This window comes from Ascidiella aspersa, chromosome 2, assembly GCF_963924565.1.
Source record: "Ascidiella aspersa chromosome 2, kaAscAspe10.2, whole genome shotgun sequence".
NCBI lineage: Eukaryota > Metazoa > Chordata > Ascidiacea > Phlebobranchia > Ascidiidae > Ascidiella > Ascidiella aspersa.
In genome coordinates, this window is record NC_139448.1 from 1,121,846 (window position 1) to 1,143,847 (window position 22,002).

The 22,002-nt window shown below is 38.2% G+C and overlaps 1 protein-coding gene across 1 annotated transcript in view; it reads right to left on the reverse strand.

The window, feature by feature from the left end:
• Positions 1 to 19,176: 19,176 nt before the first annotated feature.
• Positions 19,177 to 22,002, reverse strand: part of LOC146163035 (huntingtin-like) — a 33,044-nt gene continuing 30,218 nt past the window's right edge. Inside the window, 4 exon segments of the mRNA XM_083381387.1 lie at positions 19,177 to 19,993; positions 20,175 to 20,268; positions 20,450 to 20,610; positions 20,676 to 20,838. Of these exon segments, the coding sequence (XP_083237513.1) occupies positions 19,856 to 19,993; positions 20,175 to 20,268; positions 20,450 to 20,610; positions 20,676 to 20,838 (556 nt within the window). The 3' untranslated portion in view covers positions 19,177 to 19,855.

Consider the following 22,002-nt stretch of genomic DNA (forward strand, 5'->3'; position numbering starts at 1 on the left):
ACTGTTTTGAACAGTCGCGTCGATGGTGTAACGGTTAGCATTGGTGCCTTCCAAGCACTAGTTCCGGGTTCTACTCCCGGTCGACGCACTTAATTTTAATTTTAAATTAAACTATATTAATTGAAAACTTAGCAAAAAACTGTTTTGAACAGTCGCGTCGATGGTGTAACGGTTAGCATTGGTGCCTTCCAAGCGCTAGTTCCGGGTTCGACTCCCGGTCGACGAACTTAATTTTAATTTTAAATTAAACTATATTAATTGAAAACTTAGCAAAAAACTGTTTTGAACAGTCGCGTCGATGGTGTAACGGTTAGCATTGGTGCCTTCCAAGCACTAGTTCCGGGTTCTACTCCCGGTCGACGCACTTAATTTTAATTTTAAATTAAACTATATTAATTGAAAACTTAGCAAAAAACTGTTTTGAACAGTCGCGTCGATGGTGTAACGGTTAGCATTGGTGCCTTCCAAGCGCTAGTTCCGGGTTCGACTCCCGGTCGACGAACTTAATTTTAATTTTAAATTAAACTATATTAATTGAAAACTTAGCAAAAAACTGTTTTGAACAGTCGCGTCGATGGTGTAACGGTTAGCATTGGTGCCTTCCAAGCGCTAGTTCCGGGTTCGACTCCCGGTCGACGCACTTAATTTTGATTTCAAATTTAACTGAATTAATTAAATACTTGCCAAAATTAATTTTAAACAGACGCGTCGATGGTGTAACGGTTTGCATTGGTGCCTTCCAAGCACAACGGCAAATTTCCTTGCTTCTAACCGAAAGCGTTAAAGTTGAAATATTTCAACTTTTCCGCAACCGAAAGCATTTTTTGAAAACGTTTTGCGTTAACGCTAGACGCGTTTAGCGTGAACCAGCCTTAACCCTAATCCCAGGTACGTCCTTCCATTATTAGTTGGACGTTTGGCGATGTAATCACAAACAGCCGTCATACATCTTCATTTTCAGTCAGTTATTTTGTCTCACAAAGAATTTTTCGAAAGAGAACGCGCCAACAAATGAAAGTAGGTTTATCTTGAGTTGTTAAATGTATGTAGAACAGGGGTTCTTAAACTGGGATCCATGGACCCCTTAGGGGTCCGTCACCTAGCTTTAGGGGGTCCATGAAAGCCTAATTGAAATATTAGTGTATATTTAAGAAGTAATCAACTTATCAAACACAACAGTTTAATTAAAAATAAAACGGTATTGTACTGAATGCATTAAGACTCCATTATACTTTCACATTTTTGGACCGAAATCAGCAGACTTGTGAAGTCTATTTGTGTTGTGACGTAAATTCATGACGTCATTTTAAATTTTTTTTTCTTTTGTGGTCTACGCGAGGCCAAAAAAACATTTTAGGGGTCCGCGGTAAAATAAGTTTAAGAACCCCTGATGTAGAGCTATGCTGTTTTTATTGTAACTTTGCAATGTTATGTCTGAAATTTATATTTCCAAAAAATAAAGATGCTCTGGATGCAATCATATTTAAATGAGGATAACCCACAAACTAAAGTTTAATCGCAGATGACTTGTTAACGAAAAACTAAATATATCACTTCTTAGGAACCTGAAAATAAAAGGGAAATCCATTTGTAGAGCGAGTAAGGGCACGAGTGCTCCTGGTACTGGAGTACCTCCAGGCTCGGTCCTTTATTTGAAGAAGTGGGTTATACAACAAATTACAAAAAATGAGTTTTTAGACTTTTTAGGATACTGACAACATTTATTGAATGTGAACTACTTTGAGAAAAATAAAACTCCAAAAAACATCGAAATAAAACCCAATGATTCTCACTGTCTAAATCCTTATACCAAGAAATTAAGCTTTTCGTCGCAAACCAACAAACGAAAGTTTAATCGAGGATTACTTAAGGAAATATATGCCGTTAAAATAATGCGCTTTCCAGGCCTGCAGTGTGTTCCTTCAGGATGCGAGCGTCCCTTGAAGCCTGTGCCTTAAGAGAATTTGGTAAGTTGACCAACTTTGAGGTTGGGTTTTACATGTGATTTATATTGTGCGACTAGAAGGTTGCTTGTAAAGTTGAGTGTGGTCAAGGCTGCCATATATTGTGAAGAACGTTTGTGTACCATCGCCAGTAGAAAATGCCCTAAAATATTCAAAAGATTTCTCGGCGGCGCGTCTACACCATTATAACACAAACATCGTCTTTTTGCGTTGATAACAAACCTTAACCATTATATCTAACCAATTTATAAACCCCCAACCTCCACCACAATCAAAAGGTTAAAACGTACCGTGCCCACTAAAAAAAATAAAACACAAAGATTCTTTTTTAATTATTAGAACTTCACTTTCGACCAACAAACGAAAGTTTTATCACACAGTTTACAACTTTAATTTAACAAACGTTATTTGCATTAGAACCAGATAATTACACCTGACTTGTGGCTTTTGGGTGCAGCAAATTGCTCCCGTTAAGAGCTTCACTGGACGGAAGTGTATTTGGCAACTCGGTTTTAAGTGCTCACTGTCACTTGTTGCTTAATTGCTGCAAGTTTTGGCGATGAACTGCACATAGGAAGGAAATCTGATACTGTCAGAGTAAATTATGAATAAAAAATAATGAAATTATGCGCTGGTAAATATTGATAAAAAAATCCCGGGGAATCCCCGGGGGAATTTTTTTCAAAAAATTGCCAAAAAATCGAAAAAACTTTAAAGTCGATTTTTGGCTTTATTTTAAGTGTTAGGCGGTTGAAACTTCACCATGTTGTTTCTACGCCCACGGTGCATCTAAACACCAAGTTCATCCAAATCGGAGAAGGTCGATTTTTCAAAAATGCCAAAAATCGCGTTTTTTCGGGAGAATTTTTATAAAAATGCCCGTTTTCTAGCTAATTATAAAGAATTTGACTATAAGAGTGTTATCGTTAGATTCATATTGTCCTAACGCATCTTTGGTGAAAATTTCAGCCAAATCGGAGCAGGTCGAAAAATTTTCTTAAAAATCGCTGGTATATGAGCGTCGAAATTGGCCAATTTAGCCCTATGTTATAAGATAGGGAATACTGATGATGTGAAATGCGCTATAACATATAGTACAAGCTTCATATCAAAACGACAAATCTTGTACCTTGACCTGTTTGTTGTATGTGATAAGGTTCATGTTTCCAAGCTGTTTCCTACAAGTCAGCTTTTTGTTTTTTTAAATCCAACTACAGATGGACCGTCTATATTCACCAGAAGTATTTTAACCACCAATCTTAAAAAAAAATGACTTCAGAATGAATAAATGATAATTTGCAGTTGCTCCAAATGCGCTTGGACGAACTGCCAATATTTCGGCTCGCAAAACATATATTTTGGCTTACATTTTCCGTAACTAAAAAAAAAAAAAAGAGATTTTGTTCTAAGTTACATTTTGTATGTTTTTGTTTTTTTGGAGTTTTTAGATTTATTTTTCTCTAGTTTTATTAACTTTCTTCAATTAATTTGTGTTGTTTGGTTTGGTTGTGTTAGTAGGCGAATTGCTCAGTGGTGTGCAACTCGCGCATCACCAAGTTAATTTTTTGAGGTTGTGTTGTAGAGTTGTTTTTCGTGATTACTCTCGCTTCGATGTAATCACACACACATCAGAACAATAAAATAAACGTGTTGATCCCAATTCCTTATGATAAGAAGCTCTCCAGTCTTACAATCTACCATCCACTAGAAGTAACGTAACGTCCTAGATGACACGAGCACCTGGAAACACAAGCTTCAAAGCACGCATAACGACCACTCAGCAGATCTTGAAACCGCGTCATTTAAAGGCTTTAATTTCGTTTAAGTAATCCCCGATTAAACTTTTTTTTCGTTTGTTGGTTTGCGACAAAAAGGTTAATTTCTCACAACAGTGAGAATTTCAGGAACTTTTTTTTCAGAGTGGCATTCATATTTTGAAGCAAATGACGTTATTTGACTAAACAGTCAAAACACACAGGCCTACTACTTGCCTCATTATTTACCGTTACTTTTAAAGTGTACCATGGATAGGTCGTAAAACATTTTTCGTTTTCGTGCAACAAATTATATTTGTAAAAGAAAAATACTTACACGTGCTTATTACGGCAGATTTTTTGTAGTCGGACACTTATTATGTACGTGACTGTCACGTCTTTCGGTATCAAGTAATCTCCGTTCAAACTTTAGTTTGTGGTTTGGTTCTCGTTGAAATTTAAATTTAAAAATTTTTCTTGCTGTTTGGCTCAGAATAATTTGTTTTAAAGAAAGATGAAATACGCGGCAAAAATACCAATTGGTTGTTTTATGTAAAAACAAACGCTTGGCCTTGATCCATTGCTTTAAATTACTTCCTACTAAAATGATGGCAAACCCTAAACAGCAAGATTATATTTTTTTCTTCAAGTATGGAGTTGCTGGTAAACATCACTTTCCCAGTTACACTTGAACCATACCAGAGATGTTTAGAGCAGGGGTGTTTAAATGATTCCTGCCATGATCCACCACAGCCAAACCTGACAACATGATGATCCACTAAATACGAATAGTCAACATATTGGACATGCTTTAATTTTTAGGGTGCTTTATTTATGTAAATGAAGCTATTTTTAAATCTTACAGTTTCTGTTAGATCGGGGAAATTTTTGCATTATGATTGGATAACATTTATGCAACAATGGTACGTACCAATCAGATGTGTTGTGCCGCATTAACTAATTCAGTACGTGGGCCAGTAGTAAAGATGCAGGTTTTATTTAGGTGTTATTCTTATTTCCAATTAGTTGCGTTCTAAATTATTGCTAAAAAGGGTTAATCTACATGGTTTATTTTTTAATGTACATTGTTTCTTTCTTAATTTGTTTTTCATTTGTTTGGTCATATCTCATTGTGGATAAAACCTGCATAAAAAGTGGGTCGCGAACTGAAAAAGGTTGGGAAGTACTGCCCAAGAACGTATTAATAACTTTGTAAAAAACAAAAGTGAAGTGTGCTACATATGCAAGATTCTTTCATGGAGAAAAATATTGAATTGGTTTAGATCTCACAATGAGCATTGAGCTGGGACTTTCTTTTACTTATTGATATCCTTAAAAGCTCATGAAGATGAGCATTTGTGAGTCTCGTTCTATGCTTGTTTTTTACAAAATTCATTTGACAAAATCGTCTCACAAGGGTACGTAAAAGCGAAGCAAGTAAGGACCCTTCCAGCCAGCCTGGTTATAAATGGCTACCTTTCCAGGGTAACAAGTGACAATCAAAACACATTTGGATCTGCGATACAACTCGCATCTACTTTTTTTTTTTAGGTTACACAGTTCTACCTGCATTTAAGACACCAGCAATGTCAACAGACAGTGGGTGAGAACTCTATAACTGAACTGATTTCATAAAATTCCTTGAACCTGTTACAGAACTCAGTGTCCAATTTTGCAGAAATTCGACAAAGCACGCCAAAGCATTATAACTTCTTGTTGAGTAGAGTCACTTTCAAGCATGGAAAGGGGTTCATATCTTTGGTGATATGTGAAACGATTCAGTGCTGACCTAGGTTGAGTTATAGTGAGCCCGTTGCCCTGGAGCTTGTAATGATTCGTATTAAAGGTTTATTGTTTATTGGTGAACCCGTAAAGTTGTTGTGACGAACTGATTACCCTGCTTACTTTAAAGGTAAAATGAGGTAAAAAGCGATTTCAAAAATAATTATGCACATTGATATCATCAGGTCAATTAAACCGGGCGGAGCTGCCGAAATTTTAAACACTGTTCGATTATGGCTGCAGGCTGCTTGCGAGTAGCCCACTGCGACATGTCATAAAACAGCATTCAAACTTTACACACAAAAACAGGAGTTCACTTTCACCATGACAGTGAGCAAAAAAGAAAGACCGCATGTCTCAAAAGGTTAGATCACAATGATCACAACCAAATAAATAAAAAGGCATTTCGTAATTGATAGAACGCTCTGTTCTTATTAAAGCACTCAAACGTTGACAAACGACGCGAATGAAAGGAGAGCGCCTAATCACTCTTCGTTTTTCTCCATTGGTTTATCGCTGTTTTCAAGCCTAATGTGAACAGCGCCAATGCAAGTGGGATTAGGTGAGAAGGGAAGTAAATACCGCAATAAAACCAGTGCCAATATGTCGTACAGCCTAAGTTTGTCTATTTAACAAACTAATGTGCAGTTCCAATATTGCTCTATGTCGTACAGCCTAAGTTTGTCTATTTATAAAACTAATGTGCAGTGCCAATATGGCTCTATGTCGTACAGCCTAAGTTTTCTATTTATCAAACTAATGTGCAGTGCCAATATGGCTCTATGTCGTACAGCCTAAGTTTGTCTATTTATAAAACTAATGTGCAGTGCCAATATGGCTCTATGTCGTACAGCTTAAGTTTGTCTATTTATCAAACTAATGTGCAGTGCCAATATGGCTCTATGTCGTACAGCCTAAGTTTGTCTATTTATAAAACTAATGTGCAGTGCCAATATGGCTCTATGTCGTACAGCCTAAGTTTGTCTATTTATAAAACTAATGTGCAGTGCCAATATGGCTCTATGTCGTACAGCCTAAGTTTGTCTATTTATCAAACTAATGTGCAGTGCCAATATGGCTCTATGTCGTACAGCCTAAGTTTGTCTATTTATCAAACTAATGCGCAGTGCCAATATGGCTCTATGTCGTACAGCCTAAGTTTGCCAATTTATCAAACTAATGTGCAGTGCCAATATGGCTCTATGTCGTACAGCCTAAGTTTGTCTATTTATCAAACTAATGTGCTGTGCCAATATGGCTCTATGTCGTACAGCCTAAGTTTGTATATTTATCAAACTAATGTGCTGTGCCAATATGGCTCTATGCCATACAGCCTAAGTTTGCCTATTTATCAAACTAATGTGCAGTGCCAATATGGCTCTATGTCGTACAGCCTAAGTTTGTCTATTTATAAAACTAATGTGCTGTGCCAATATGGCTCTATGTCGTACAGCCTAAGTTTGTCTATTTATCAAACTAATGTGCAGTGCCAATATGGCTCTATGTCGTACAGCCTAAGTTTGGCTATTTATCAAACTAATGTGCTGTGCCAATATGGCTCTATGCCATACAGCCTAAGTTTGCCTATTTATCAAACTAATGTGCAGTGCCAATATGGCTCTCTGTCGTACAGCCTAAGTTTGTCTATTTATCAAACTAATGTGCAGTGCCAATATGGCTCTGAAGGGGTGTGCGTCAGGATTAATGAGTCTTCATTTATATAATTGCCAAGATGAATCGACCACACTCCTACAAGATTTGAGATGGCCTGTCTTCGTGAGGCCATTCAGGTCCAATTCTTTCCTTTAGTTCAGATACATGAACAGTCAATTTTTGCTGTCTTCAGTCAAAGCTGTAAAAGCCTCTCTCTGGTTCAGTCACAAAAGCACTCAAGTTGCTGTCTGAGTAGAAGCTATAAAAGCCTCTATCTCTCTCTCTCTCTTTTTTTATATTGATTGAACACGCTATTTATAGACGAGAATCAGTTAAGAAAATTTCTGCGATAAAGAAAGATTTACGTCATTAATTCTTATAATACTTAACAAAATATCACGTGATAACAAGGCGTGGTCTAAACCTTTTTCTCTCGACTCTTATAGACGGAAATAATATTTTTGTCCAAATATGGCTTGAACAAAAGCGCTTCGCTCTACATTGCGACGTAACTGGCGTTCGATTCTAAAATAATGGATTGTTGACAATAAGGCGAATTTCAAAACAAAGCGCTCACATTAAACGGATATACGTAACATCACATTCAGCTCTGACGCATAAAAATTGGTGTAACAAGGCATTCGTTGCAAGAAATCTACGTAACGGAATTTTACCGAAAACTTTCCGCTTATCGTTTGCACATTGGCTGCAAGGAGTAACGTAAACATTAGAATATGGTTACAAAGAATTTAGGCCATAGATTTTTACTGAAAATTTTCCGTTACGACACATCGATTAAAACAAAAATTCTCTGTGTAAACACAATATGACAAAATGGCTTCTACAGCTCCATGCCATACAGCCTAAGTTTGTCTATTTATAAAACTAATGTGCTGTGCCAATATGGCTCCATGCCATACAGCCTAAGTTTGCCTATTTATCAAACTAATGTGCTGTGCCAATATGGCTCTATGTCGTACAGCCTAAGTTTGCCTATTTATCAAACTAATGTGCAGTGCCAATATGGCTCTATGTAATACAGCCTAAGTTTGTCTATTTATCAAACTAATGTGCAGTGCCAATATTCGTACAGCCTAAGTTTGTTTATTTATCAAACTAATGTGCAGTTCAAATATGGCTCTATGTCATACAGCCTAAGTTTGTCTATTTATCAAACTAATGTGCAGTGCCAATATGGCTCTATGTCATACAGCCTAAGTTTGTCTATTTATCAAACTAATGTGCAGTGCCAATATAGCTCTATGTCGTACAGCTTAAGTTTGTCTATTTATCAAACTAATGTGCAGTGCCAATATGGCTCTATGTCGTACAGCCTAAGTTTGTCTATTTATCAAACTAATGTGCAGTGCCAATATGGCTCTATGTCGTACAGCCTAAGTTTGTCTATTTGTCAAACTAATGTGCAGTGCCAATATGGCTTTATGTCATACAGCCTAAGTTTGGCTATTTATCAAACTAATGTGCAGTGCCAATATTCGTACAGCCTAAGTTTGGCTGTTTATCAAACTAATGTGCAGTTCCAATATGGCTCTATGTCGTACAGCCTAAGTTTGTCTATTTATCAAACTAATGTGCAGTGCCAATATTCGTACAGCCTAAGTTTGGCTGTTGATCAAACTAATGTGCAGTGCCAATATGACTCTATGTCGTACAGCCTAAGTTTGCCTATTTATCAAACTAATGTGCAGTGCCAATATTCGTACAGCCTAAGTTTGGCTGTTGATCAAACTAATGTGCAGTGCCAATATGGCTCTATGTCGTACAGCTTAAGTTTGTCTATTTATCAAACTAATGTGCAGTGCTAATATGGCTCTATGTCGTACAGCTTAAGTTTGTCTATTTATCAAACTAATGTGCAGTGCCAATATGGCTCTATGTCGTACAGCTTAAGTTTGCCTATTTATCAAACTAATGTGCAGTGCCAATATTCGTACAGCCTAAGTTTGTTTATTTATCAAACTAATGTGCAGTTCAAATATGGCTCTATGTCATACAGCCTAAGTTTGTCTATTTATCAAACTAATGTGCAGTGCCAATATGGCTCTATGTCATACAGCCTAAGTTTGTCTATTTATCAAACTAATGTGCAGTGCCAATATAGCTCTATGTCGTACAGCTTAAGTTTGTCTATTTATCAAACTAATGTGCAGTGCCAATATGGCTCTATGTCGTACAGCCTAAGTTTGTCTATTTATCAAACTAATGTGCAGTGCCAATATGGCTCTATGTCGTACAGCCTAAGTTTGTCTATTTGTCAAACTAATGTGCAGTGCCAATATGGCTTTATGTCATACAGCCTAAGTTTGGCTATTTATCAAACTAATGTGCAGTGCCAATATTCGTACAGCCTAAGTTTGGCTGTTTATCAAACTAATGTGCAGTTCCAATATGGCTCTATGTCGTACAGCCTAAGTTTGTCTATTTATCAAACTAATGTGCAGTGCCAATATTCGTACAGCCTAAGTTTGGCTGTTGATCAAACTAATGTGCAGTGCCAATATGACTCTATGTCGTACAGCCTAAGTTTGCCTATTTATCAAACTAATGTGCAGTGCCAATATTCGTACAGCCTAAGTTTGGCTGTTGATCAAACTAATGTGCAGTGCCAATATGGCTCTATGTCGTACAGCTTAAGTTTGTCTATTTATCAAACTAATGTGCAGTGCCAATATGGCTCTATGTCGTACAGCTTAAGTTTGTCTATTTATCAAACTAATGTGCAGTGCCAATATGGCTCTATGTCGTACAGCTTAAGTTTGCCTATTTATCAAACTAATGTGCAGTGCCAATATTCGTACAGCCTAAGTTTGGCTGTTGATCAAACTAATGTGCAGTGCCAATATGGCTCTATGTCGTACAGCTTAAGTTTGGCTGTTGATCAAACTAATGTGCAGTGCCAATATGGCTCTATGTCGTACAGCTTAAGTTTGTCTATTTATCAAACTAATGTGCAGTGCCAATATGGCTCTATGTCGTACAGCTTAAGTTTGTCTATTTATCAAACTAATGTGCAGTGCCAATATGGCTCTATGTCGTACAGCTTAAGTTTGTCTATTTATCAAACTAATGTGCAGTGCCAATATGGCTCTATGTCGTACAGCTTAAGTTTGTCTATTTATCAAACTAATGTGCAGTGCCAATATGGCTCTATGTCGTACAGCCTAAGTTTGTCTATTTATAAAACTAATGTGCAGTGCCAATATGGCTCTATGTCGTACAGCCTAAGTTTTCTATTTATCAAACTAATGTGCAGTGCCAATATGGCTCTATGTCGTACAGCCTAAGTTTGTCTATTTATAAAACTAATGTGCAGTGCCAATATGGCTCTATGTCGTACAGCTTAAGTTTGTCTATTTATCAAACTAATGTGCAGTGCCAATATGCTCTATGTCGTACAGCCTAAGTTTGTCTATTTATAAAACTAATGTGCAGTGCCAATATGGCTCTATGTCGTACAGCCTAAGTTTGTCTATTTATAAAACTAATGTGCAGTGCCAATATGGCTCTATGTCGTACAGCCTAAGTTTGTCTATTTATCAAACTAATGTGCAGTGCCAATATGGCTCTATGTCGTACAGCCTAAGTTTGTCTATTTATCAAACTAATGCGCAGTGCCAATATGGCTCTATGTCGTACAGCCTAAGTTTGCCAATTTATCAAACTAATGTGCAGTGCCAATATGGCTCTATGTCGTACAGCCTAAGTTTGTCTATTTATCAAACTAATGTGCTGTGCCAATATGGCTCTATGTCGTACAGCCTAAGTTTGTATATTTATCAAACTAATGTGCTGTGCCAATATGGCTCTATGCCATACAGCCTAAGTTTGCCTATTTATCAAACTAATGTGCAGTGCCAATATGGCTCTATGTCGTACAGCCTAAGTTTGTCTATTTATAAAACTAATGTGCTGTGCCAATATGGCTCTATGTCGTACAGCCTAAGTTTGTCTATTTATCAAACTAATGTGCAGTGCCAATATGGCTCTATGTCGTACAGCCTAAGTTTGGCTATTTATCAAACTAATGTGCTGTGCCAATATGGCTCTATGCCATACAGCCTAAGTTTGCCTATTTATCAAACTAATGTGCAGTGCCAATATGGCTCTCTGTCGTACAGCCTAAGTTTGTCTATTTATCAAACTAATGTGCAGTGCCAATATGGCTCTGAAGGGGTGTGCGTCAGGATTAATGAGTCTTCATTTATATAATTGCCAAGATGAATCGACCACACTCCTACAAGATTTGAGATGGCCTGTCTTCGTGAGGCCATTCAGGTCCAATTCTTTCCTTTAGTTCAGATACATGAACAGTCAATTTTTGCTGTCTTCAGTCAAAGCTGTAAAAGCCTCTCTCTGGTTCAGTCACAAAAGCACTCAAGTTGCTGTCTGAGTAGAAGCTATAAAAGCCTCTATCTCTCTCTCTCTCTTTTTTTATATTGATTGAACACGCTATTTATAGACGAGAATCAGTTAAGAAAATTTCTGCGATAAAGAAAGATTTACGTCATTAATTCTTATAATACTTAACAAAATATCACGTGATAACAAGGCGTGGTCTAAACCTTTTTCTCTCGACTCTTATAGACGGAAATAATATTTTTGTCCAAATATGGCTTGAACAAAAGCGCTTCGCTCTACATTGCGACGTAACTGGCGTTCGATTCTAAAATAATGGATTGTTGACAATAAGGCGAATTTCAAAACAAAGCGCTCACATTAAACGGATATACGTAACATCACATTCAGCTCTGACGCATAAAAATTGGTGTAACAAGGCATTCGTTGCAAGAAATCTACGTAACGGAATTTTACCGAAAACTTTCCGCTTATCGTTTGCACATTGGCTGCAAGGAGTAACGTAAACATTAGAATATGGTTACAAAGAATTTAGGCCATAGATTTTTACTGAAAATTTTCCGTTACGACACATCGATTAAAACAAAAATTCTCTGTGTAAACACAATATGACAAAATGGCTTCTACAGCTCCATGCCATACAGCCTAAGTTTGTCTATTTATAAAACTAATGTGCTGTGCCAATATGGCTCCATGCCATACAGCCTAAGTTTGCCTATTTATCAAACTAATGTGCTGTGCCAATATGGCTCTATGTCGTACAGCCTAAGTTTGCCTATTTATCAAACTAATGTGCAGTGCCAATATGGCTCTATGTAATACAGCCTAAGTTTGTCTATTTATCAAACTAATGTGCAGTGCCAATATTCGTACAGCCTAAGTTTGTTTATTTATCAAACTAATGTGCAGTTCAAATATGGCTCTATGTCATACAGCCTAAGTTTGTCTATTTATCAAACTAATGTGCAGTGCCAATATGGCTCTATGTCATACAGCCTAAGTTTGTCTATTTATCAAACTAATGTGCAGTGCCAATATAGCTCTATGTCGTACAGCTTAAGTTTGTCTATTTATCAAACTAATGTGCAGTGCCAATATGGCTCTATGTCGTACAGCCTAAGTTTGTCTATTTATCAAACTAATGTGCAGTGCCAATATGGCTCTATGTCGTACAGCCTAAGTTTGTCTATTTGTCAAACTAATGTGCAGTGCCAATATGGCTTTATGTCATACAGCCTAAGTTTGGCTATTTATCAAACTAATGTGCAGTGCCAATATTCGTACAGCCTAAGTTTGGCTGTTTATCAAACTAATGTGCAGTTCCAATATGGCTCTATGTCGTACAGCCTAAGTTTGTCTATTTATCAAACTAATGTGCAGTGCCAATATTCGTACAGCCTAAGTTTGGCTGTTGATCAAACTAATGTGCAGTGCCAATATGACTCTATGTCGTACAGCCTAAGTTTGCCTATTTATCAAACTAATGTGCAGTGCCAATATTCGTACAGCCTAAGTTTGGCTGTTGATCAAACTAATGTGCAGTGCCAATATGGCTCTATGTCGTACAGCTTAAGTTTGTCTATTTATCAAACTAATGTGCAGTGCTAATATGGCTCTATGTCGTACAGCTTAAGTTTGTCTATTTATCAAACTAATGTGCAGTGCCAATATGGCTCTATGTCGTACAGCTTAAGTTTGCCTATTTATCAAACTAATGTGCAGTGCCAATATTCGTACAGCCTAAGTTTGTTTATTTATCAAACTAATGTGCAGTTCAAATATGGCTCTATGTCATACAGCCTAAGTTTGTCTATTTATCAAACTAATGTGCAGTGCCAATATGGCTCTATGTCATACAGCCTAAGTTTGTCTATTTATCAAACTAATGTGCAGTGCCAATATAGCTCTATGTCGTACAGCTTAAGTTTGTCTATTTATCAAACTAATGTGCAGTGCCAATATGGCTCTATGTCGTACAGCCTAAGTTTGTCTATTTATCAAACTAATGTGCAGTGCCAATATGGCTCTATGTCGTACAGCCTAAGTTTGTCTATTTGTCAAACTAATGTGCAGTGCCAATATGGCTTTATGTCATACAGCCTAAGTTTGGCTATTTATCAAACTAATGTGCAGTGCCAATATTCGTACAGCCTAAGTTTGGCTGTTTATCAAACTAATGTGCAGTTCCAATATGGCTCTATGTCGTACAGCCTAAGTTTGTCTATTTATCAAACTAATGTGCAGTGCCAATATTCGTACAGCCTAAGTTTGGCTGTTGATCAAACTAATGTGCAGTGCCAATATGACTCTATGTCGTACAGCCTAAGTTTGCCTATTTATCAAACTAATGTGCAGTGCCAATATTCGTACAGCCTAAGTTTGGCTGTTGATCAAACTAATGTGCAGTGCCAATATGGCTCTATGTCGTACAGCTTAAGTTTGTCTATTTATCAAACTAATGTGCAGTGCCAATATGGCTCTATGTCGTACAGCTTAAGTTTGTCTATTTATCAAACTAATGTGCAGTGCCAATATGGCTCTATGTCGTACAGCTTAAGTTTGCCTATTTATCAAACTAATGTGCAGTGCCAATATTCGTACAGCCTAAGTTTGGCTGTTGATCAAACTAATGTGCAGTGCCAATATGGCTCTATGTCGTACAGCTTAAGTTTGGCTGTTGATCAAACTAATGTGCAGTGCCAATATGGCTCTATGTCGTACAGCTTAAGTTTGTCTATTTATCAAACTAATGTGCAGTGCCAATATGGCTCTATGTCGTACAGCTTAAGTTTGTCTATTTATCAAACTAATGTGCAGTGCCAATATGGCTCTATGTCGTACAGCTTAAGTTTGTCTATTTATCAAACTAATGTGCAGTGCCAATATGGCTCTATGTCGTACAGCTTAAGTTTGTCTATTTATCAAACTAATGTGCAGTGCCAATATGGCTCTATGTCGTACAGCCTAAGTTTGTCTATTTATCAAACTAATGTGCAGTTCCAATATGGCTCTATGTCGTACAGCTTAAGTTTGTCTATTTATCAAACTAATGTGCAGTGCCAATATGGCTCTATGTCGTACAGCTTAAGTTTGTCTATTTATCAAACTAATGTGCAGTGCCAATATGGCTCTATGTCGTACAGCTTAAGTTTGCCTATTTATCAAACTAATGTGCAGTGCCAATATTCGTACAGCCTAAGTTTGGCTGTTGATCAAACTAATGTGCAGTGCCAATATGGCTCTATGTCGTACAGCTTAAGTTTGTCTATTTATCAAACTAATGTGCAGTGCCAATATGGCTCTATGTCGTACAGCTTAAGTTTGCCTATTTATCAAACTAATGTGCAGTGCCAATATTCGTACAGCCTAAGTTTGGATGTTGATCAAACTAATGTGCAGTGCCAATATGGCTCTATGTCGTACAGCTTAAGTTTGGCTGTTGATCAAACTAATGTGCAGTGCCAATATGGCTCTATGTCGTACAGCTTAAGTTTGTCTATTTATCAAACTAATGTGCAGTGCCAATATGGCTCTATGTCGTACAGCTTAAGTTTGTCTATTTATCAAACTAATGTGCAGTGCCAATATGGCTCTATGTCGTACAGCTTAAGTTTGTCTATTTATCAAACTAATGTGCAGTGCCAATATGGCTCTATGTCGTACAGCCTAAGTTTGTCTATTTATCAAACTAATGTGCAGTTCCAATATGGCTCTATGTCGTACAGCTTAAGTTTGTCTATTTATCAAACTAATGTGCAGTGCCAATATGGCTCTATGTCGTACAGCCTAAGTTTGGCTATTTATCAAACTAATGTGCAGTGCCAATATGGCTCTATGTCGTACAGCCTAAGTTTGGCTATTTATCAAACTAATGTGCAGTGCCAATATGGCTCTATGTCGTACAGCTTAAGTTTGTCTATTTATCAAACTAATGTGCAGTGCCAATATGGCTCTATGTCATACAGCCTAAGTTTGGCTATTTATCAAACTAATGTGCAGTGCCAATATGACTCTATGTCGTACAGCTTGAGCTGTTTATCAAACTAAACTAATGCGCAAATGGCTTCCGAGCTTAATTGGTAATGATTCAGTCTAATTGGCCAAACGGATATTTATTCAACGCGCAAACAAAGAGGTAAGTACTGCGGGAACTTCCATCGCATAGTTAGCTTCAAACTGGCGAACAAATCGTATTAACGCACAGTTGACGCAGCCGCTCCTTTTGTCGTGACTCGTGACGAAGAGAAGCCCAGTGAAACGCTTTAGAAGCAAACATACCGACCGGCTTGACGACAAATTTTGAGAAATAGATATAAGATAAGAAATTACCTTTTGACGCAAGCATTCAGTTGTATTTAATTGTATACTTTTGGAAATGTTAATTTGCTAAGTACCTAGCACTTCTATCGCCAGTGATTCTATATAATTTACAAATAAAACACTTAACTAAATAAACAAAATCATCGCAGCTTTTCAGATACGATAAGACATGGTTAGCAAAACGTTGTTGAAAGTTTGTGTACTGGCGCTGCTTGCTTTGTGCATAAAAGCCAACCCTAGATGCGCTGAAGACGAGTTCAAATGTAGCTGGTGGTTTCGGTGCATCAGCCAAGATCAAGTTTGCGACGGATGGGAGGACTGTTGGTTGTCAGGTAAGGATGAAAACGAATGCACAACATGCAATGGAGGAGCGAAGATGTGTGATAATAGGAGGCAATGTGTTCACTCAAGCAAGTGGTGCGATGGATGGAAGAATTGTGATGATTGGAGCGATGAGATTAACTGCACAACTTGCAAACCAGGAGTGAAGATGTGTGATAATGGGAGGCAGTGTGTTAAATCAAGCAAGTGGTGCGATGGATGGAAGAATTGTGATGATTGGAGCGATGAGACGAACTGCAGCAGTTGTTTAAGTGGCTTAGCGCATTGCAACGATGGGCTTCAGTGTGTTAGCGAGTGGGACATATGCAGACGTGGGCCCAATTGTTTGGACGGTAGCGACGAATGGTTTTGCATAATTTGCAAGCAACAAGTGGCTGACGGTAGGATCGAGTGCGTCGGACGAAAAGAGCTTTGCGATAATCGAAATGTGTATGTTGGCTATAAGTGGATTGATGTAACTCTATGTTCAAACGAGACAAGTAAAACCAAGTTTCAAGCGATCCACAATAACACGACTTGCCGCCAACTTATGGGGCCATGTGAAGGGCGGAGAGACAGGGTTTGTGGGAATGGACAGTGGGTTTGTGAAGAGGGAACGCGCACAAGTTTGTCACGATGCAGTAACGGTAATCTTATTTCCACTGATGAATATTGCGATGGCAATATTCGTTGCAGTGATGATGAAATCAAAACCGGGCTCGGATTTAAATGCTCGGGAACAAGCAGAACAGGAATTTGTGTTTTACCGCAAATAAACATCTACGACGATGAAGCTCAATGCGCTGATAAGTCAGATATTTGTTTCGTTGATGGACAATTCGTTTGCTTCTTGTGTTTGGACAAAATACTGGTTGTTTCTCAACAGCAAGTTTGTGACGGGGTTCCAGACTGCTACGATCTTTCCGATGAATGTCTGTGCGGCGACCAAACAGTTTGCAATAATATCTTGGGCGACGCTAGAGACACTTGCCCTCCCAACCATATGCATTGCCGCAATGAAACGGACTGCCTAAATATAGACAAAGTACTTTGCAACACAGAAGCCAGTTGTGTGGGAGAATCCAACACGAAAAATTGCAGACTAGCTCAGGATGACGTTGAAGAATATAACATGATTTGCACACCTATCCTTGGTTCATCCCCTGAACACTCCACGAAATGCGATGAAAGGCCTGAATGTAGGTACATGGAAGATGAATGCGATGGTTGCGAGCCCCGACCCAAGTTCTGCGATGATGAGTGCATTGATCAGAGAGCCTTTTTGGGAGAAGCTTGTAAGGGGCTAAATGCGTCAGGGAACTCATGCGACGAACGTGGATTGTGCCCAAAGCGCCACGATTGCGCCAGTGGTACGCTCACCAGCATCGATGTCAACAACCTTTGTGACGGAATAATAGACTGCGACGACGGATCCGACGAGGATACGACGCGATGCAACGAAACGAGGTTTTACTGTCGCAATGGAAAGCCCCTGTCGATCGACATCAACTTTCTTGAGGATGGATTTCAGCAATGTTCGGACGGAAGTGACGAATGTAAACGTATTTTTTCAGGCCAAAAGGAAATGATCGCCAACCCTGTTTACAGAGCCTTCTTTTGGATAATGGGGTTGGTGGCTTTCATCGGAAACTCTGCAGTTATCGCAATCACAGTAAAGGTTATTGTAAATAATAGTAATTCCGATAACTTTACAAAGAGCACTCGCATAATTTTGCTCAGTTTGGCCTTAGCAGATTTTATTATGGGTGTTTATCTAATAGCAATAAGCATAAAGGGTTTACAGTTTTCAGGGGATTATTGCTCGTTTGACGCACTTTGGCGTACAAGTAGCACTTGTTCAATTCTTGGGGTGTTGTGTGTTGTAGCTACCATGGCCTCTTCGGGTACTATGGCTGTCATGACAGCGTTTAGACTAGCAACAATTTATAAACCATTTATCACCAAAACAATGGAGTTAAAGGGGATTTACATTTCATGTGCATGTGTTTGGCTGTTTGCAATTTTATTTTCACTTCTGCCTTTGTTTGATTACAGTTCAGGATATTTTGCTTCACATATTTGGTTTTCAAGTAGATTTTTTAAAACCAACCAAGTCCCCAAACAAAAAATGCTGCAGTTAGCCAACAATATTAAAACCGAATACATGACGTCACTTTCTTGGCATGACGTCAATCAGCTTATTAGCAAAACCTTCCCCAATCAACCGATAAAAGGAATTTTTGGTTATTATGGTGAAACTAGTGTTTGCATGCCCAGACTGTTCGCCTCTACAAATGACGCTTCTTGGCAATATTCTGTGTTTCTTATAACACTCAATTTTCTGCTGTTCATTTTCATGCTTGTGGCTTACATACTTATCTATGTACAAAGTAACAAAATGGCAAATGCTAGAAACAAACAACTTAATTCCAGACTCCAGAAACGTATTTCTCGCTTGCTTATTACTGACTTCTGTTGCTGGATTCCAATGTGTGTGCTTGCTTACTTGGCTGTTTCTGGTGTTCCACTTTCCAATGATGTTTATCTTATTAGTGCTGGTATTTTGCTTCCCATTAATAGTGCTTTAAACCCATTGCTTTACTCCACATTGTTGGACAAATGTAAGTCAATAAGCAAAAAAATTAAAACTATTGTCTTGCACAAAAACCTTGATGGAGTTGGCATCGCTGTAAACCAAATGTAACGTCTCACTCGAATTTGTTAAATGTAACAATTTATAGCAATGTACGCATGTTATTAAAAGTGGATTACCTACTTTGTGCAATGTATAAACACAGGTAAATTACCAGACTTTTGAGTTACGTATTATCAACATAGAGCAAATGCCGTTTTAAGTGCCACTAAATATTTATTAACAATTACAAGGGGCGCGTTTACTACTGTATATATGTTTCACTCTCATGTAGATAAGCTTACAATTTTTACTTTTAAATTTAGTTTAAACCCAAACTATTCAGGATTATAATTACCTACTAACCCGAACATTAAGAGTCTTAAACACAATGCAAAAAACGACAATATCGATAGTGGAGACGTAATAGTAGGAAGAGTATACACTTCTTTTTGAAATGACGGTGGTTTATTTGAAGATGGTTGCTATAGCACATAACAAATGCGTAGTTTTCAAAACGATATATCTTTACTACGCGATTAAAACTTGCATGAAATATTGCCGAACGTAACAAATAAGCCTGAAACTTGCTTCAACACACCAAAATGTTATTGCACGTGATAAGATGCTACACCATCGAAGAGTCATTCTTTAAGAAAAAACAAAACTCAAGGAAAGAATCCTTTACCAAAGCAGCAGTAAAAATAACTACAAGGTGTCAGTGGCAACTGTCAGTTTTTACTGTCACGGTCGCTAACAGATGTCAGTGACAATGCCAGTGCCACGCGACAAACTGCCTAGTGCCACAAGACATACAAAATGCTAGTCGCACCCGTCACTTGTCCGAGACAGCCGCCAAGTTGTCACGTGTGCTACAAAGTGCCAGTGGCACCCGTCAGTTGTCAGAGGCACCAGTAATTTGCCATGCGTGCTACAAAATCCTAGTGGGCACCCGTCAGTTGTCAGAGGCAGCCGCCAAGTTGCCACGTGTGCTACAAAAAGCCAGTGCCACCCGTCAGTTGTCCGAGGCAGCCGACAAGTTGTCACGCGTGCTACAAAATGCCAGTGGCACCCGTCAGTTGTCCGAGGCAGTCAAGCAGCAGCTTGTAGGGGTTGGAATCTCCTTCCAACGACGACGCTGCGCTGCTGAAGATCGCATGGAATGAACGTCGGTCCAACTCCTCGATCAGCTACGTCATCAACAAATTACGTCACATTAATAAAATAATAAGGAACATTTCTAATCTGACAAGTTCAGTTGAATAAAATAGCAATAAAACCAAAATGGACGTGCTTTATAGTTCTTATTGTGCGTATAAACTTCATTATCACTAAACACAACTAAACCACGTTAATATTAACTGTAGGTACCTGAAACTTGAAGAAGTCGATCGCAGCTTTGCAGAATATATCCGTCTCTAATCGTGTTTGGGGTCGGTTCAGTCGACATATTATAATAGGGATACTTACAAAAACAACGAACTAAGGAAAGCAACTTAACAACAACTTTACCGGATATTAAAATTATGAGATTACAAAACAATATGCGAAGATATTTTTGTGTTTGATATTTAATTTTTATAAAACAAAATATTTTATGAAAAAAGGGGGAAAAAGTGAACAATTCTGTTGCCAACTTAGGATACAGTGAGTTGATCCAATGGTTGGTGGAAGCGCACGCAAACAAGCAGGTCAGACACCACACGGCGGTAGAGAGTGGCGTCCTTTGAATCACGTTGCCTAGCGACAGCATCACCCAGCTCTGAACCAACTGGGATTGGTCGCGGTTGTGTAGAGTTTGGAAAACCTATATTCACAAGCAGGTCAGAAATCAAATTCTTTTCACAATAAAATTGTGTAAAGACTTCCTACGTCATAAACGACTTCAGCGATAAGATTTGGAAAAGGCTGAAAGGTTGAGTTGAATTCAGCAATAACTTTGTTCATCACATCTTGTGTCGAGAAAAAGTCGTCAAGAAGATAAGGAAGAAGTTTTGTCATAACGCGAGCATCTCGCTCGAAACCACGACGAACTCTGCAACAAACGACACCTGGTCATAACTTGTACTTTATTACTCGTGCAACAAACGACACTTGGTCATTACTTGTATTATCTAAACTTGATTATTACTCGTGCAACAACTACTCTTGGTCATAACTCGTGCAACAACTACACTTAGTCATTTCTCTTGCAACAAACGACACTTGGTCATTACTTGTATTATCTAAACTTGGTCATAACTCGTGCAACAACTACACTTGGCCATTACTCGCGCAACAACTACACTTGGTCATAACTCACACCTGGTCATAACATGTACTTATCTAAACTTGATTATTACTCGTGCAACAACTACACATGGTCATTACTCGTGCAACAACTACACTTGGTCATAACTCACACCTGGTCATAACCAAGTGTAGTTGTTGCGCAATATATGACCAAGTCTAGTTGTTGTACAAGATATGACCAAGTGTAGTTGTTGCCCGAGTAATAATCAAGTTTAGATAATTACAAATTATGACCAGGTGTGAGTTATGACCAATTGTAGTTGTTGCACGAGTAATGACCAAGTGTAGTTGTTGCACGAGTTATGACCAAGTGCAGTTGTTGCACGAGTAATAATCAACTTTAGATAAGTATAAGTCGTGCAACAAACGACACTTGGTCATTACTTGAACAACTTCACTTGGTCATTACTCGTGCAACAACTACACTTGGTCATTACTCGAGCAACAACTACACTTGGTCATAACTTGCGCAACAAACGACACTTGGTCATTACTTGAACTTATCTAAACTTGATTATAACTCGCGCAACAAACGTTGGTTATTACTCGTGTAACAACTACACTTGGTCATTACTCGTGCAACAACTACACTTGGTCATAACTCGTGCAACAACTACACTTGGTCATTACTCGTGCAACAACTAGACTTGGTCATAACTCGTGCAACAACTACACTTGGTCATAACTCGTGCAACAACTACACTTGGTCATTACTCGTGCAACAACTACACATGATCATAACTTGAACTTATCTAAAGTTGATTATTACTCGTGCAACAACTACACTTGGTCATAACTCGTGCAACAACTACACTTGGTCATTACTCGTGCAACAACTACACTTGGTCATAACTCGTGCAACAACTACACTTGGTCATTACTCGTGCAACAACTACACTTGGTCATA